General features: G+C 41.1%; 1 protein-coding gene across 1 annotated transcript in view; it reads right to left on the bottom strand.

Annotated features, from left to right (window-relative positions):
- The window catches only part of wnk4a (WNK lysine deficient protein kinase 4a), a 44,291-nt gene that overhangs the window by 17,562 nt on the left and 7,085 nt on the right, over nt 1-19,644 (bottom strand). Inside the window, exons 2-8 of the mRNA XM_054599523.1 lie at nt 7,836-8,008; nt 7,257-7,477; nt 6,956-7,113; nt 4,083-4,171; nt 3,109-3,328; nt 1,613-1,973; nt 286-428 (exon numbers count right to left, since the gene is read on the bottom strand). Of these exons, the coding sequence (XP_054455498.1) occupies nt 286-428; nt 1,613-1,973; nt 3,109-3,328; nt 4,083-4,171; nt 6,956-7,113; nt 7,257-7,477; nt 7,836-8,008 (1,365 nt within the window). The remainder of the gene's footprint in view (nt 1-285; nt 429-1,612; nt 1,974-3,108; nt 3,329-4,082; nt 4,172-6,955; nt 7,114-7,256; nt 7,478-7,835; nt 8,009-19,644) is intronic.

Below are 19,644 nucleotides of genomic sequence, written 5' to 3'. Positions count from 1 at the left end.
TCAAATTAGTTGAAAATGAAAAAGTGAGCAAATCAAAACTAATAATTGTTCCAGAACTGAATTATTTATCAGCTCTTCCTTCATTAGTTGTGAGTTACGACTGCTGACGGTTTTGTGAACCTCATTGTCAGGTGTTAATCTCCAACTACACACTGTTTACATAACTCCCTGTCATCACTGTGTTAGACCGAGACATGTTGATGAAGGAGGTCTTGTAAAGTCTTGAAAGTCATCCTTCTCGCCTCCACCACACCCCCCCAAGCTCTGCAAACCGAGGCCACTCACTGAGGGGAAGCGGAGGGCCGGGATGGCGAGGCCGTTTGCAGCCGTCTGCGTGGTGGGAGGGGTCACGGGCGCGTTGAAGCCGCCGGCCTCCAGCGGATCCTGAAGCCCAGAGGAGCTCAGATAGCCGTCCGTCTCGCAGTCAGCTGTTTCAACAAAAGGGCATAAGTCATCAGCATGTGACCGACTGTGGCCTGACTGACTGACACAAACTGTACAGTACACACACACACACACACACACACACACACACACACACACACACACACACACACACACACACACACACACACACACACACACACACACACACACACACACACACACACACACACACACACACACACACACACACACACACACACACGACCTGAAACAACAATCTAATGACCCCAAACTGAGACATACCCCACTGTGGATTAACACAGCTCTGGAGACACACAGGCAAATTTATTTAGAGATCAAACTGATCCACAAGGACCACCAACAGGATTAAGCCCTGTTGTTTCAGATAAATATATATAACTACAGCAGATCATGACATAAAGCTACACTGACCGAATTATTTAGTACATTTCCACGCCTCCCATGTGCTCCGAGATCGGCACAGAGGATATTCTGATTTCAAGTCAAGCTAATGTAGCGAAATACATTTGTCTCCAGAGTTCATGATTCTTGATGGTAAGACAAATGTCAAAAGATGTCAAAAGATGTTAACATTGACGGACTCATCTGATGCACATAATCTGCAACTGCAAGTATATTTACTCTGTACTGTTTTTTCTTTTTGATGTATTTCAATTTGATGCCACTTTCTACAATATTTTAGGGGAAAATATCGAACTTTTAGTTATTACAGGATACTTTTTCGAAACATATGATGCACAGTTATTGTTGCTTATAAGATTTATGGATTCTGACTTTTTTATTTTTTGTAATAGTCTAGTATAGTTTAATATTAGTAACATATCAGTAACATTCCACAATAGATTTGAAATGTACTATAATGTATGTGTGAAATTAGCATAATTAGCATATAAAATTCTGAGTTATGGCCAATAATGTGTTTTGTGAGCTCACAGCTACCTTTGACCATCAAAATCTAATCCGTTCATAATTGAGACCAAGTGGATGTTTGTGCCAAATCGGAATGAATTCAATCAAGGTTGAGATATGGACGGACGGATGTACAGACAGACAGACGGATGACCCAAAATGAACAAACAAACATTGACTTCAAAAGACGCTGACTAAGAATTTGATCTGAAACCATGGATGCAGAGAGCCAGCAAACATTTCATTGAATGGGATGTTTTATGAGGCGGCTCACAGTTAGCTGAGGACAAGCTGTTGTGGCGGATGTGGAAGTGCTGGTCCGCCTCTGGCTCCTCCGGCTCTGCAGGGTAGCTGGAGCTGACTCCGGAGTCCACAGAGCTGGTGACGGGGGACAGGATGGGGGCCAGGGGTGTCAGGGCCGGGACGGGGGACTCTCTGGCGACTACATCGCCGACTTTAGGTAAAGGAAGGTGAGTCTCTGCTTCCTCCTCCATGGCTTCTCGCTCCTGCTTCTTCTTCCGCTCCTCCGCCCGCCGCCTCAGCTTCTCTCGCTGCCTCTTGATGGCCGCCACCCTGTCCCGTATGGCCTTGGCCACAAGCTTGAAGTCCGCCTCGCACACAAAGCCAAGAACAACCTGCATAAACACAACACAGAACAATTTGTCAGGGCAAAACATGAACATATATATATAAATATACATAGTAGAAAAGTCACAGTCGGTGGTGCGATGCTGCAACGTGTAGACGATTCACGCAGGGCCATCGCACGTATTGACCTGGTCACACAAGCTGTGACATAAACAGTCGAATGATGCGACAGACAACATTTGTTTCGTCAAACCAAAGCACACAGACTCCATTCTTCTGTCTCGCACAGCCTCTTGTGACACCGAGTCCAGCAAAGTGGGACACCATGTCCGAACCCGCCCTCTCAACACATTGTCGGATTACATCAGATCTGCCGGACTAGATGTCCCCTGCTGATACCAAATTTGATCTTGATGAAAACTACCACAAAGGGGTAAACAAGTAAGGAATTGCGGCTTTCATTTTCATTAAAAATGACCTCTACGGAAGGGGGGGGACATAAAGGCCTGTTTTCGTAACAGGCAAGACAGCCATTATATTATTAAAGACGTGACCTCGGCTGCTTCCTGAGACGTGCTCTCACATTACGGACCGCTGATGATTAAAAGCTGAGCCGTGCCCTTGACACACTCTGCAAGGCGCTCTCTTTATGTGCCGGAGAGCTTTTCAAAGTTTCTGCTGTCATAACAGAGCTGTAAAAAGAAGCTGCGTAATGATGCCGGGGTGCATTGGTGGACCTCCATTCACTGTTTGGGGTCAAGGGTCAAAAGACAGATAACTCAAAGAAATGTCTGTTTCACTAATAATGTCAGACTCGGTTATGTGACGTTATGAGCTTATTATTAACATCCTGAAACTGTCTTTTGATCTGTAATTCAACTTGATAATTAGCTACAAGAAACGCTACAACAGAGTCCAATCTAGGCTGTAATCCAACCACACTGCATCCTTCCTTTGTGAGGAGGAATCTGGTGCTTAATCGTGTTAAGAAATGTCAATTCTAACTCCAAATCCGGTCATCCTTCCCCTGAGAAAACACTATAAAAAGCTATCACCATAAATCTAGATCAGGAAGCAGAGGAGGGGTGTCTGAGGTCGCCGCTATCTCTTGATCAATTACTCAATTTCCTCGCTAATGGCCGCAACAAACTGGGTCAGTGAAGCAGTGAAAGGTTGACCTACCATCTCTTGAGACACCTCCTCGGGCACATCTTTGTAGAGCTCAAACAGGAACTCGATGGCGTTGTTGTCCTTGTACTTCCCGTGGAGCTTCTTGGTGTCGTCCATGCGCAGCCAAAGCTTCAGGCCCGACTTCACCATGTCGTCCTCCTCCGCCAGCTCCACGTGCACGCCGTTGTCCTCCTGGAAGAAGGGGTGATCCAGGAGGTCCTGGATAGTGTACCTGTAGTGAAGAAAGCAAATCAGTCATTAAGCCACAGCTTTAAGGATTGGAATCTACTGGAAAAACTGATTGCAAAACATGCTTTCTGTCATGCTCATTGATTATTTTCCTCATATTGACATGTACACCTAATGCAGGATGTTGTGCATAATCAGATCAATAATCAAAGAATGTTTATTTTTTTCTTTGAACATGTACAGTAAAGACACTTCAGTACCACTCTTCTATGACGCCCGTGTCTATAAGACCTTTAGAATCATATTTATAATGCTTTATTACCAGAATCATAACATATTTAAAAGCATTTTATATCACTATAATTATACAGCCCTGAAATTAAATATGAAATGAAATATGGTATAGATTCTAAAACATCACTGCTGCCTCTTCACATCATATTTATGCTTTTTTTTTTATTTAGAAGCTGCAGCAGAATCCTGTAGGTGAGGTTGTTCAAGCACATCTTAAATTGATAGACAACAGCATTATACAGGAATCTAGGTAGACAAACAGCGAGCCACTTTGTTACTTGCACTAGTTTGTAATCTAACATTTTAGTCCTTTTCGGTTTGAGGGTTTAAAATTAGAATCTATTAGATCTTTGTGCTGAAAAAATATGATATATCCGAGTTATGAGCTAGAATCTAGATAAATCTTATAATAGGGATTAGTGCACTTCATAAAGGAGAATAAAATACACATAATTCATGTAGTTTGTTATTCCATCATTGTAGATCACAGTGTTTGTTTCTACCTTTCATCGTTGTTCATACGAATGCAGCCCTCAATGATCTCCTTGAGCTCCGGGACTTTGACTTTGTAGAAACTGTCTGGTTTCATTCCCTGTTAAAAAAACAATCAGGAGAGTTTTAGACTTCATCTGCAGGGCTTCATACTGATTTAACAAGTATCAGAGGACGGGTGCTTTAAACAGAATTAGTGATCAATAGCTACGATCTCTTCCTTGTACATTTATACCGAAGTTCTCCTGTCAAGAGGAATCTAATCGAAGCAGTAGCAGACACTCCCACCTGCTCTGCCTGTTAATCCTCAGCCTCTAGCCAGCATGACCTGCAGCTCTGCGATCATGTCAACACCAGAGGGGAAGACTACCAAGAGCTCGTTAAAATGGAAAAAACCAAGACAGCCAGAGCTTGTAAGCAGAAAATATTCAGGCAGGACTACTCACTTATATGAAATGAAATTAGGGAGCTCGTCCTAAATGCTATCATAAGAATGTACACAGATTACAGCGAAGCTCCCACCACTTGAAAAACACCGATAAGAGAGCTAAGAGTCAAGGTCAAAGAGATGTTTGGCCGACAGATACCCAAAGCAACCAGATGATGTTTGGTCGAGACACCCGAATAATGAGATTTACCAGAAAAAAGGCTTTTCACATTGTTTTCACATTAACAGACTGACATGTCACACAGAAGCTGCTGTATTTCCTGTTATGACCACAAATCCTTTAGAATATTTTTGCTCCCCTTATAAGTGAGACAAAGCTGTTACACTTAGTTTTTTTTTCTAAATAGGAATAAGTGTGTTAGACTTTTGTAATTGTCTGCAAAGAATGCATTCTTAATCTTAACCTTTATTACAATTGTCATATACATAAAGGTACATTCATGACATCTGCCCACTGCGAGTCTTCCTTTAGCCACCTAATAAGCCACACACTTCTGATAAATTACATAAGAATTTAACCCAAACTCACACATTGGGTCGGCCCAAACTTAAATGCTGTCCTTTTACATGTAAAATGTGATTTAGAGGATCTGAAGTGCAGCACAGAGGCTTCTTTGTTTGGAGCTTTTGCTTCAGTGTCCTCACAGGCACATTCAGAATAAATCGGGTTTTCCTTCAATCCAAATCTAATTTGTGACTCTGTTTTTTCCCCTGAAAGCGACGGAGGCCAAGACGAGAACTTTAGAAGTAAATGCTGGTTGTCATATTGATTTTCATGCATCACATTTGTTAAAGAAAATACTTTCAATGATCTTCAAAACTATTATTTCATATGAGAATAAAGCGTGGTTGTGTCTTTTCTATCTCAGAACCCATCGGCTATCGTCATGACAACTGAAAAGCCTCTGGGCTTTGTTTTTGAAGAGTTGGAGTAGCCAGCGGATAAACGGGCCAAGATTTCCTTTCAGTGCGCTGCTCGTTGTTTACAGTCCAATTAGTAACTTGAGACTGGAGTTGGAGTTGAGAGACGGCGTGTACGATGAGCGTTCATGTTAATAAACGGAAAAACTTTGGGTTTTGGACTCTTGGTTGGACAAAACGAGAGATCTGAAAAGGCACATCTGGGCTCTTGGGACATGTGATCTTTCACTATTTTCCTATATGTCAAAAAACCAAACAATTGATCGATTAATGAGGAATATAATCATCAATTTCAGCACGAGATTAATAGCAGCAAATTCCTGCAAATCTTGTGGACAGCCTTCTCAGAATGATGGGAGTCGAGAATGTTATAGTTGCAAATTAGCCTATCTTATCATCCAGGTAATGTTTACGAGGAGGCATTGTGCCACAGTGAGTAGGCATTTATTTATTTCCTTATCAATCTACTTATGTGATGTAAAATTAAAACATATTATGAACAAGACCCCCGAAAAGTCTGCAAACAGTTGTGACCACCTACATGGAAAAGAAAATATATGTCCAAGAACTTTAGAACATTTGTTTATGTCCTGCCTTTCATATGTTATGCTATATTCCTTTCGGAAAGTGACTTCATGTAGTGACTTCATGTACAAGTCAGACATATAAGTGAAAAGTTTTAAGTGTTGAATATTATATACTAATAAACTGACAGATGTCGTCTGTGCTGCACATGGAACATTATTATGTTACGTCCCGTCTGTTAAGGAGCCAGACCCACTGCCACTCGTCGGCGTTGTCCCTTTCTCACTTTCCAGCCTCCGTCAGAAGCTGTTTGCTTTGCGTACACGACACGCAGGAAAGAAAACAGCCGTCTTTGTGCGAGTACAGAGTGAGACACTATTTTCCAAAACATATAATTCTACCGTCGCTTGCTTCTGCCCACCGTGGCGTCATCGATGTGCTTGGCACCCGAGAAAATACAGCAGCCGTTGTTGTGAAGTTAAAGTCTTAAAACTCACTACGCTGCTTCTGGTCTTTTTTTTTCTCTAAAAAAATGTTGTGTAAAACTTTCTGATATGATCTGTATTCAACATCAGTTTAGGTCTTGTAAATCTAAGAATTAGGATTTAATTTTCTAATACGTCTGTGCTTTATTTAAATATTTTTCTTCCTGCAAGCATTCATTGGGGACATTACAGTAAATCAGGATCTGTGATCTGGTAAAAAACACAGCAATTAGACAAACGTGCAAACCTGCGTCATGATTGCGGGCTGAAAACAGGATTATGGTACAGTTCTGCACCCTGAGCTTGTAATGGACAAAACCGAGCCTTTTAATAGACAAAAGGAGGCTTTTTATTCCATGTGTGGCCCCGCTGCTTTCCAAGGATTCAGGATATCCAGACGTATACACACAAGATATCCTCTAATTCCACATGGAATGAAACACATGTGGGCAATTACATTAAATGAACCAAGGTGGTCCTCCCTCCTCTCCCTTTTTTTACTCACACTGGTGACTTTGCGGTAGATCTGGGCGGCGTTTTGGCACTCGGAGTACGGGTACTCAGAGGTGGCCATCTCCAGGATGCACATCCCAAAGGCGTAGACGTCCACCGCTTCGTCGTACTTCTCCTCGTACATCTCCGGGGCCATGAACTCTGGAGTTCCTGTCAGGGGTTCAGAGGGCAGAGGTAAAGGTCAATTTCAAAAGAGTTTTAAGATCATAAACTGTTTGATTTAGGCAAATGGTGATTCTGATATCAGTGGAAGGAGATATTTGTGTCATTTATCTGACCGAATGTGCACTTACCAATGACACTTTTAGCAAAAGAGGCACTTTTGAGAGTGGCCAGCCCAAGATCTCCTATCTTGACGGAGCCGATGGGGCCGGTGATGAAGATGTTGTCACACTTGAGGTCCCGGTGGATGATGGGAGGAGTGCGCGTGTGCAGGAAGTGAAGCCCTTTCAGGATCTGACGACTCCAGCGCTGCAGCAGCTTCAGCTTCATCTCCTTGAACCTCTTCAAGTACCTAAAACAAACAAAAGGACAAGACTAAACATCCACATATTCAAATATGCACGAACAGAGAGTGCCAGGAATAACTCATCTCTTATTTTGACAGCAAGGAGGAAGTTTAAAAGTGAATTCTCTCTCATAAGATTGTATCCAAAGTGGAGCTATTCTTTATTGCACATCCTTTGAAAAGCAAAAGACAAGCTGTCAAACATCAGACGCAGATCCTCTTTTCTGTGGAAAAAGGAAATCCGCCATTTGAGAAATGTGACACCTTCTTACAAAAAGACAGAGAGGGAAAGTAATAAACCGCTTTTCGTTATGGGGATTTTAAAAGATCTTTTTTAAAAGGGAAATTTGCTGGAGGGACTCACGTTTTGAGCGTGCCTGAGGTCATGAGTTCAGTCACCAGGATGATGCACTTGTGGCCCTTCACCGTCGACTTCCAGGAGTCGTGGAAGCGGACGATGTTCGGGTGCTGCAGGCCCTTCAGCATGTCCACCTCCTCACTGAAACGCTGTCGCTCCGCCTTGGTAAGCTTACGGGTCTGCAGAGAAAACCACGCTGTTGTGAGTTTACGTGCACAGTAGTATTTCTATGTATATTTTAGAATATTTACATGACTTATTAGCAGTGTTTCATTTCTGTAAACGACATCAGCAGCTGTTTGGCTCGTGTTTGGATTAGATAACATCAGACTTTGTTGATCCTCGGGGGAGAAATTCATGAGCCTCATTATCAGAATTGCCATTTTGTTTCACGTCATTCAATCATTGTCTCTGTTATGTGAGCAAATGTATTGCTTGGTAGGGGAGATATTTTGTTTTGTTTTGCACTAGTGACTGACGTACCCACCCTACTGTCATTTTAAGCCAACATAGAAAACGTTGTTGGTTGCTAGGAGCAGTCATTTTAATGTTTTTTTTACACAATCACAGAAATATGTGATTCTGGGGTTTGGAACGGGGTTTAAAAGAATCACAACACTGCTACATTAAATGCTCTCATGGCTTTTACGACTAGTAATAAAAGCAGAAACCCTCAGACTTTCACTTGTATTCCAGCGTGTGGCTCATGATTACTTTACTTGTCATCATATTTTTGGTTTTACTGGCTATCTAGTTACAACTTGTGTTGAGGGTGCAACTGCATACATAGTAGGGGATGATCAGAAATCAGTTTGAGGTGTTACAGTATTCCGGTTTATGAGTAGTCCAGCTGGATATTCAGGTTTCTCTACACCAGGATTGAAGGGTTTATCCAGGTACAAAGTTTAAATGCACAAACACATAACTGTTATACTCCCAAAATGTGATTATCACCAGGATCAAAGTGTGCAAAAAAGACAGGTTTTTTTTGCAAGGTCAGGAAAGAACTTTCTGTCTTAAAGACATTCAACCACTACAATCAAATACAAACTGCATGCTGATGAAGGTCATATGACACGAATGAAAGCTCCATTAAATGGACCTTAAGGTGAGACTCTTGTTTTATGGTCAATAAAGAACTTTAAAGAGTGAAGTCCTTAGAGACATTCAAACATCTACAATTAAATGACAACTGGATAAACTGCATGCTGATGAAGGTCATGTGATACGATTGAAAGCTCCACTAAATGGACCTTGAGGCGAGACTGTTTTGTCAACCATACAAGCATGCAGTTGCGTTGACAGCTGAGTTGCAGAGCTCTGGTTTTGTCGGTGTTGTGTACGGTTACGTAAGAAAGTAGCAGTAAACACCGCGGGACCCTTCTGATAAATCACTGTTACTTTAACTAATGAGCTCTCTGCGGGACTGGAAACCACAGCTTCATCCACCTGGGCGACCCTCCAGTTATATAATCGTATATTTTCCTATAAGGGGAGCTCTGACTATACACATTGCAGTGTGGGGGGGGGACGTTTCCGAAATCCAACGTAAAACTGAACGCTGCAATCACGCCGGACGATTTTTTGGTTTCACGTCATTCAATCATTGTCTCTGTTATGTGAGCAAATGTATTGCTTGGTAGGGGAGATATTTTGTTTTGTTTTGCACTAGTGACTGACGTACCCACCCTACTGTCATTTTAAGCCAACATAGAAAACGTTGTTGGTTGCTAGGAGCAGTCATTTTAAACATCTACAATTAAATGACAACTGGATAAACTGCATGCTGATGAAGGTCATGTGATACGATTGAAAGCTCCACTAAATGGACCTTGAGGCGAGACTGTTTTGTCAACCATCAAAGCATGCAGTTGCGTTGACAGCTGAGTTGCAGAGCTCTGGTTTTGTCGGTGTTGTGTACGGTTACGTAAGAAAGTAGCAGTAAACACCGCGGGACCCTTCTGATAAATCACTGTTACTTTAACTAATGAGCTCTCTGCGGGACTGGAAACCACAGCTTCATCCACCTGGGCGACCCTCCAGTTATATAATCGTATATTTTCCTATAAGGGGAGCTCTGACTATACACATTTTTTCGAAATCCAACGTAAAACTGAACGCTGCAATCACGCCGGACGAACAAAGACATTTTTGTGCTTCCTGAGGATGAATGGGCCGATTTTAGCTGCTGCTGGAGAAACTCTGCCTGCGGTGGGTGGTTGGTGGAAAACTCCTGGGAGACTTCAGGGCCATGAATCCTGCATTGAGGTGGATTTCTGGGAAAAAAAGCTCTGCATATGTTTATGCTTACAATCAACTTGACCGCTCCTCTCTCTCTCTCTCTCTCTCCTTCCTCTCTGCTCCTTCTCAGTGAGTGAAGAGGTGCTGCCGTTGGTGACGCAAAGCTGCAAGACCCTTTTTTACCTGCGTCAGTCACCTGTCAGGACGTCACATTACGCCAGAGGCTCTGACATGAGGCCCAGGGCTCAAAAGCAAGACACACAGGCGACTCTTTGGGGTGATCGGTTTAGGATGTGATCACAAGCTGCAGCTTATTCCTCAAGACCTCTGTCAGAAGTACTAAATGGTTTTACAAGAACATCTTAAAGAAATGACTCTAACACGTTTAAAAATGTCACCTAATCAGATCCCTCAAATGGTAATGTATCTCGTAAAAAAAGCCAGTTCGACTTGTATATGAAAAAGGACCTTAAAGACGGCAAATAAATGGACATTGAGGTTTACATACACAAGTCATGGGTAGAATGTGTGTGGTTTGTGCATGAGCCATTGTGAGTGAGTCAGGGGGTTTATGGGTTGATGTGCATCTGGATATTTATGTATCTAAGCGCGATAACACCAGACCCCGTGTGTAGCGAGCTTTGCCTCCCACGGATAGTCGCCCTGTGCAGCGGCCGACCGAGTCCAGTGCAACACGCGTCAGTTGTGGCACGCGGCCGAGCCACTTGGAGGCTCTGACACTTCCAAAAACCGCAGGACTTACTAGAGTTTGGCAATGCAAAGTACTAAAAATGCAAAATGCAGACGTCGTTTGGCAACGTCAGAGGAGCTCTTGGAAAAAAACTAAAAGTCCTGCTGTGGCAAAAAATGTGAGCTGTAGAACAAACGGGGAATTATTTCATGTGACTCATCAAAAAACGTGTCCAAAAAACAGACGAATTGTTCATTTAAAGTGGAAAATGAAGTACAGATGGAAACAACAAAGCACAGATATGAACTGCGTTAACACTGCCATGCTGTTATGTGATTTTATTATTATTGTTGCTGCTTAATTTCAGGGTAAAATAACGACTCCTCCTAGTAAAAACACGCACTTAAGCTGTGACTAAAACCAACCACACAGAAACACTTCAGTTCGACTGAGACTATTTTCACATTAAAACCAATTAGTGGACATGATGATTTCCTTCATTACAGATGTCTCAATTTGACTTAATGATATCCGTCTTTCCTCAGAGTCCCTGTGGCATTTCCCCAAAAGAAGGAATCCTCTGTTGACAGCTGTGCACAGCTTTTATCTAACTTTCCCATGAGATATTTCTGTCGCCATTGCTCTCTTTCCCCCTCCCATCTTTTAAAAAACGAGGCCAAAAAACATTGTGCAACACTGGAGAATGCGACGCAGGGGGAGCCATAAAAACAAACAATCTCCGTTTTATAAAGGCAAGCGATGATATCCATAAAAACAAAAATGAGCCTCTCCTAAATCCTTTCTCATACCGTCGCCTCTTCCAGCTGGATATTTTATTCTTAGCTGCTGCTGGGAGGTGTGTGTGTGTGTGTGTGTGTGTGTGTGTGTGTGTGTGTGTGTGTGTGTGTGTGTGTGTGTGTGTGTGTGTGTGTGTGTGTGTTGAGTTGGGGGTCTGCAATAGCTGAGGTTGGAAATATTTGGGCTCGGTGCCACATAAGTGGAGTTACATAAGCTTGTGTTGATGGTAGAGGAGCCACTGGTATTAAGAAGCCCCTGTCAGCGCCCCTATTATGACAACCAGGACATGGACACGACACGTCGGCCAACATTTTGCACCAAACCAGGTGGTGTTCAGGTGGTTGGGGTCTTAAAAACTGCACCGAACAGTCGTGATGTTGCACTCAAATAGATAAAAGTCTGACCAGGGTTTTAGGAACCTCCCAGTCGGTGTGGGCAGACGTGTGGTGTCGGTAGGAATCTTGACTAAACACAGAGGGAAAAGTAGGGCAGGTAAAAAAAGTAGATTTACTTATAGCACTTATAGCCCACAGGGATGTGTGTTAAGGGTTAGAAGCTGGAGGTTCAATGCAGTCTTCTTGAATACTTGGATCTGCATTCAAAACAATGTTAAATTTACTTTGAGGAACATTTATATGGATATGAAACAGTCTCAGTTTAATACTGATACCTATATGACCGCTTCTAATCAGTGCAACCGGGTCGGATTCAGCGTGAAATTAGACGAAGTCACGCAGGTTCACAGAAACTTCAGCCCATCATGCACAGAACCAGATCCGGCTTCGTTGCCGCCTTCGACCTGCAGTCGGAGTTCCAGCAGCCAACACAACACAACGCTGCTCGAGACCCAGGACGTATTGCTGGACCCGCTTGAAGGAATAGAGTCATGGGAGAACCAGAACCAGAACTGAGCTGGGCAGACTGTCAGACCCTGCTGCAGTGTAAAATGAGAGGTTTTGTAAAGGGAGTCTGGTGCTCAGAAACATTAGCGGTTTTGTCCACGGGGAACGCCAAAATCCACACAAAATGACAATTCTAATAGCAGTAATTTTCTAAACTCATTTGTCACTATAGTTTTTATCAAACAGGACTAAATAGTGCATTTGTTGGGGACTATTTTCAGCGGCGGATTAACACACATTTGGTGATCTCGTTAGTATTTATACTGTACAGCAGCAGGATGGTGAATGTGGGATTAACTCAAAATAAAACTACAGTGCCCATGTTTAGCGGAATGAAGGAAGAGGTCGCTCAGTGCAGCAGTGTGGCTCATGTATTAGTGTTTTTAATAGTTTTCTGTAAAATAAATTGAGCTTTATGGCTCAGAGGAATGAGATCAGACTTTGGCTACAAAGACAACAGCCTACTTGTTAGAAGGACCAATTCATTGTTGGCTTTGGTCTTTGCATTTGTTGACAATAAGTAATAAAGTGTTTAAAGGGTTCTTGGTAATTGTAATAGCCATTTATGACTATGTTCTGACTTTATGGATTTAACAATGAATCGATTATGAAAACTGCTATCATAATATGTCAAAGAAGATTTTATTGTGTATTCCAGGGTTAATCTTGCATACTTTTCCATCTACCTTGACATCTGTTTGAACCCTTCTAGGCCCTAAAAGATAAATCTTCCCCTCATATTCCTGTATTCAACATTTTATTCAAATTGCTGTTAACAGGCCCAAACTCCCATGTTCCAGACGCAGTGAGAAGCCCTGCAGATAGAGACCAGAGTTCACAGAGACCTTTTGAGTAGGCAGGGGAGAACTTGCATGGCCTCGGGAGGCGTTGACAACCAGCTCGCCAAGAACCAGGATTGAGGTCAAAGGCAAAGAGGAAAAAAAAAACACAGTTTGACCTCATGCCCTTTAGACTGACATACCCGTCTTGATTGACATGCGCCTTGTACAAACACGCACGTAGGCACTCACACTGGTACAGTGTTGCATTTAGATGTTTGCAGGGCAGAACTGAGGTGGCAGTGTGCTCTTTTCCAAGAGAAACCTGACATGTTCTGTAAATGGAGCGGGCAGAGGGCGGTTAGCCATTAATCTCATCAGGATCGGGGACTCAAACCGGCCTCTGACTGCCGCTCTCACACCGACTACGTGACCCGACTTGTGGCGCCCGGCTAATTACCTGCTAGGAGTAAGAGAGAGACCTAGATGCAGGATTACACTGTCTCCCGTGTATTCCAACAAAGTAAAGTCTTTTTTTCCATTTGGTTTAGATCCTTTTTTCAAGAAATTAATATATTTTACAGCCTGATCCGATCTAGATTTAGAGGCAGTACAAAATCAGATAACAATACACCACAAAAAAATGACAAAATTACTTTGTTCCTGTTTTTTTTTTTTGAATGTATCTATTCATTTTAAAATTGTGGCAAAAATACAGTCTTGCAGTACATTTTCCAGGTGAAAAAATCTACTTTTTAGTATTCTCTGGTGTGCAAACTATACACTTAAGCCTACTTTCTTTGGCATATTTGCACTGCTTTATCTTATTACTTATCGGCCGACATATAACACCCAAATCATAAACGTAAAAAGCTAAAATCGGCCCATATATTGAGCAGGTCGATATATCGGTCTAGCTTTAATATATTTGCACAAAGTACAAGGTTGTCCTCTGTACTGTACAGTATGAGCTGCCTCAGAAAGTATTGCATCACCTTGTTAGACTAAGATTTATCTGTTTGAGATCTGGCCGATCTGGTATCTTTAGTGTGTTTACTTAGTTATTCTTGACATCTCTTAACCCGTCTGATGTTTGCTTTTAGTGACTCACTAAAACCTCGGTTAACATTCTTCTATAAACTGCTCTCTGCACTCACACTACGGCCCTTCAAAGACCTTTATTCTCAAATAATCCTCTCGCCTTTCAAACTGAGATTTGCATTGCGCAATTACACAAACTGGTAACTTCTCGTTGCACGCCACCCACCTGATCCACCTGATCCACCTCATTCATCCACATCTTTAAATCCTGTATTATTGTCTTTTGTTACGCTTTGACACGGCAGCTTGTGTTGACGGAAATGACTTATTCTACAGTTACATTACATTACATTACAGTCATTTGCTTATTAAGGTCCATTAAACGCTTAAATCGAAATTGCAATCGCTGAATATCAGCAAATCGATATGTTTTGTATTTTTACCACTGGTGATGGTCGGGCGTGTTTTCAGTTTTAAGGCCAGTGTGACACTTTTCCGCTGACCTCAGGTCAAAGTTAAACTAGAAAAACAAGAGGATGCTCAAATCGGATCAAAACAACCCTGCAAGGAAAAAGGAAGCTTTGAAATGCAGGAGGCTGTTCTGCTCGTCTGTAACGGCATTTAAAGAGAACAGTGTGAATGCAGCACAACACTTTGTCCTCTGCAGAGAAACCACAGAAAGATCACAAGATGCCTGGAAGACATGTTAAAGATATGTCCTCAAAAATACATGCAGAGCAGCTTAGTTTTGGGTCGTCCAACCGAACTTGTTTTTGCAATCACACAATCCATAAAATGCTTTCTTTCATGACCAAAGTTTAAACAAGGTGTCAAAACCCTTCGGCAATTTCAAGAGCTTGTGTTCACCACTGCTTGTTTGTAACTTTCCTCCCTTCTGTAGGACTAAGCTGTGTGAGAGTTCAATAAACAAGTAATGTGTCACATGAGATACTTGTTCATCCTGCACGCCGAGGGTGAGAAACGTATGGCAAAAGCGGACATAGCAGCCTGTCAAAGCGTCGTCATGGTTACGTCCAGGACAGCTATAAAGGGCGAAACCTGTGGGCTCTTAAATCTGATTACACTGAGCCACTGCAAACAATAATCTGTGTGCGTATATCTTTACAACCTTTTTGATCGGTCACTGTTACTGGATTTATTTATTGTGCATGAATTTACGTCATTGTCTTTTTTTGTTTGAATCACATTAATAAAATGATATATCTTCTGCTGTTTGACAGTGTCATGTTTTTGACCTCTTAAGAATGAGCCATTAGGAAGTCATAAAACATACATATTATATGCTGAAAGGGACATCATTCATTTTTGAATGATCCGAACATGAAACATAACGCTCCAACCGCTTCACAATTACCTTTATTTGTACGAAGATATCATCTAATCCTTGACGTTAGTAAATGGAACCAGACAAGCTCTCAATCTGATTACATTACAGTCATTTAGCAGACACTTTTCTCCAAAGCGACTTACAGTCAGTAGTATATTACATATCATTCACCCATTCACACACTGATGACAGGCTACCATCAAGGTGCCACCATCAGACTCTAACTAACATTCATCATCCAGTCCACACCGATGGCAAGCCTTCAGGAGCAATTTGGGGTTAAGTGTCTTGCCCAAGGACACATCGACTGCCAAAGCCGGGTATCGAACCACCGACCCTCTGATTGGAGAACTACCTTGCTCTCCACTACGCCACAGCCGCCCCTGATTACAAGAATGACCTCATGTAATTATTTAAAAAAATGTTTACGACAATTATAATCTGTGCTACCATTACTACAGGCCTCAACAGATCTGTATCAGACAATACAGATCTGTCAAGTTTTAAAAAGGTATATCCCCTCTGGGCGGATTCCTTAGATCTTCTGGCGTCAGTAACAGTATTTGCTCGTACTTATGGTTATTTTACTACATGAGTGTCACATAGTCGGACTCCAGAAGATCTAGGCCAGTGGTTCACAAACTGTTTGTCTTCCAGATTGTTTGGTATCAATAATAACCATCTTTAAAACCTGGCAACCAGAAGATTGTTCCTACAAATGGCTTGTGAGATGATCTGTAAAGTACATGTAAATTATGAAACAATCATTAATAAACACATTAGTTATCTATTTAAAAACACTTCAAGGGTTTCTTATAGGGCGCCAACTCACGATTATTTTCATTATCGATTATTGCAGATTATTTTGGGATATATTGATTAATCTTTTGGCCAGTAAAATGTAAATAAACTAGTAGAAAATGTCCAAGGTGAAGTCTTTAAATGTCTTGTTTTGTCAGTCCAAAACCCAAAGATATTAAGTTTAATATGATATAACACAGAGAAAAAGCAGGACATCTGCTTATTTGAGAGGCTGAAAACAGATTTTTCTGTCATTTTTGCATGAAAAAATTGATTATTTTTCTATTGATCGACTAACCGATTAGACGGCTAACTGTTGCAGAAATTTGTATAGAAATGCATCTTATCCTTTGTTGGTTATCATCTCTGCATTGTTGTCTCAGTACCTGCAGTCTGTGCGATAACAAAGTTTCATTGAATCTAATCTAATCTCACGCCCCCCTTAAGGTCACTGTGTCTTGATCTCCAGGTATGGAGGTTTGAACGTCACTGAAGATGCCACAGTTTGATCTGTCCTGATGCACAAAGCTCCAAACATCTGGAACTCCCGGCAGAACAATATATGCCAAGCTTTGCTGGGAACTACTGTTTGACTGTGACGTGTGTGCAAAGCCCTCTGAGGTTGTTATGACCCCGAGGCTCAGCAACCGCCTGCAAAACACAGAAGGTGCTTTCATCTCAGGTTTGTCTTCTTTTAATATATATAAAGCTGATAAAAAAATCCTTGAATACCACTTGAAATTCCACATACCGGAAAAAGAATTTCTAACATTCTTTTATTCACCTCATAATCAAGAAAAGATGAGTTTTTTCTTATAGATGTCTTTGTGAAAGTCTGTAGAGTGAAACATGTTGAAACGGTATTTCTGGTGACTCGTTTATTTGGCCGCAGGAGAGGTGCAGCCGCATAGTGTTACACTGACAAACGAGGATGTGCTGTATCAAGTGACACTGGCAACCAGCACCGGATACAGTTTACGAAGTGACAGTATGCGAGCCGTGCTCCTTGTCACAGGAAGGCAACAAGATAAAATATGTACGAACGCTCGACTCGAATGTGAACTAAGACGGCACAGTTCAAGCCCCGGGAGGAACACGGATGAAAGCTTTCTTGTTGACTGGAAACACGTTACAAGTGTTTGTTGACGGCCATCGCATTACTGTACACCAATGGGTCGATTCATCCCAGGACTCACGTGCACATTTACACCCCCGACGCCTCCGTCCCGCACGCTTCCGACACACGTGGTCAGGTCAGAAATGACCAGAGGTGACCCCTGTGGAGAAGTCTTTTTCCCCTGACCAACTATGGCTTCACAGCTTTTTACAACTCTGGGTTTGTTTAGGAAGCAGGACTCGGGCCTCAAACCGCATGGGGATCACGTTTTCCTCTAAAGGGACGGCTGTACAGTCGAAACACTGTCAATACTGTAAATACTGAGGAGAAAACGGGTATTTCCAGTGTAGAACTGATTTATTTCCACTGTAGGATATTGAATTATCCTCTGCAACAGTTGAAAATTGTGAGAGAAACTTTTTGAATTAATCGAACGACAAAGTCAAACATCAACAACCTTGACAACCAATTAATCAATAGGATAAGTCATTTATCAATCAAGTTGGAATATGAGGATTTGCTTTTCTCTTTTTTACATCATTTTAAAGATTATGTTTGGGTTTTGGGCTGTTTGTCGCACAAAACTAGCATTTTGAAAAACATGGAAAATAAGGAAAAACATTTGTCACTATTTGCTGATCATTTGTAGACAGTGTAATCAATTAATTATAATATATATATATATATATATATATATATATATATATATATATATATATATATATATTCCATCATCAACCTAAAAAAAAGTTGTCCTGGAGTATTTTTATTCTTGTTGCTTTTGGGTTTTATTTTATGTAAAGCACTTCATAAAAACTGTTTTTAGAAAAGTGCTAACGTGATTGTGAGCATGTTTTTTCAATATTCATCTATCTATTCATTAATAAATAGTTTTATTTAACAGTGCAGGTATACAAAAATAGCTATAAAGACATCTGAGGTAAGATTTAAATAAAACAAAGCAATATGATAAAAAGGAAATATACACGTTCACAACATAATATAGTGCAGTTAACAGAATAAAATTGAAGTTGATATTTTTCTATCTGACACAGATTGCGACAGAGATTTTTTTAGACCCACCGTGCACAGCGTGACATTCAATTAACCTGCAAGATTGCTTTTATTAAACTTTGCACAGACTCCTAAAGTGTGTTAGCAATTATCTTTATGAAGAATAGTTTTGATAGATGCATTGACAGAAAGATGGTTCCAGTAGATATAGAGAGTCCAGGGCACATATCCATTAGTTATATATATATATATAAATATAGTAAATATGTATTTGTGTTTCTTGAAAAAGACACAAAAAGAGTCTCCTAGAGGAATCGATATTGAAGTTTTCTTGCAAGGACATGCCTGGTATCAAAAACCAAGCTTGAAAACATGAAGCAGAGCCAGTGATTGTATAATATTTGGGTCACCAGAAGACACTCTTACTGGAAAACTGGCGAACAAATCCACTTGCTGAAATCTCTCATATGAAGAATCGACGAATAGACGGAGAAGCAGTTTGTAATTTTTTCCACTTGCTCAGTTTGTGGCTGCAGAGTTGAAAAAGCTTTGTGCTGCTGACAGATGAAAGATAATTATCTTTCTTATCATTATGATTAAAGGCGGCAGGCGAAGCTTGTGATCAATTTTGTCAGTTGTGCCTTAACAGAATATTTTGTATGTTTGTTGAGAACTTGAACTTAATAGAAAAACAAACAGAAAGTCAGATTACTGTGTTTGTACGTCTCCATGGCCAGACTGCTGGCTTATCTAACGATATCACGTTTAGCTTTCTCTTAATCAAAAAATGACAGAGCTATTGTAAACGCATTGTTGTAATAATATGTTCCAACTCTTACGTTGAATAATAAATAACAAGAATAATGTCTGTCACGTGTTATTCATTTTGTGTTGACAGACATCGCAGACTACTCCCATTAAATACAATACAATTTAATAAAGTAAATACACGACTAATAAGCTACTTATGCATCATGAAAAACCATGTTGTGATAAATTAAAGGGCCAGTGTGAAGCATTTTGGAGGATATATTAGCAGAAATTGAATATAATATTCGTAACTAAGCTTTCATTAGTGTATAG

This window comes from Anoplopoma fimbria, chromosome 5 (assembly GCF_027596085.1).
Source record: "Anoplopoma fimbria isolate UVic2021 breed Golden Eagle Sablefish chromosome 5, Afim_UVic_2022, whole genome shotgun sequence".
Taxonomy (NCBI): domain Eukaryota; kingdom Metazoa; phylum Chordata; class Actinopteri; order Perciformes; family Anoplopomatidae; genus Anoplopoma; species Anoplopoma fimbria.
This window is presented reverse-complemented; position numbering and strand designations above follow the sequence as displayed.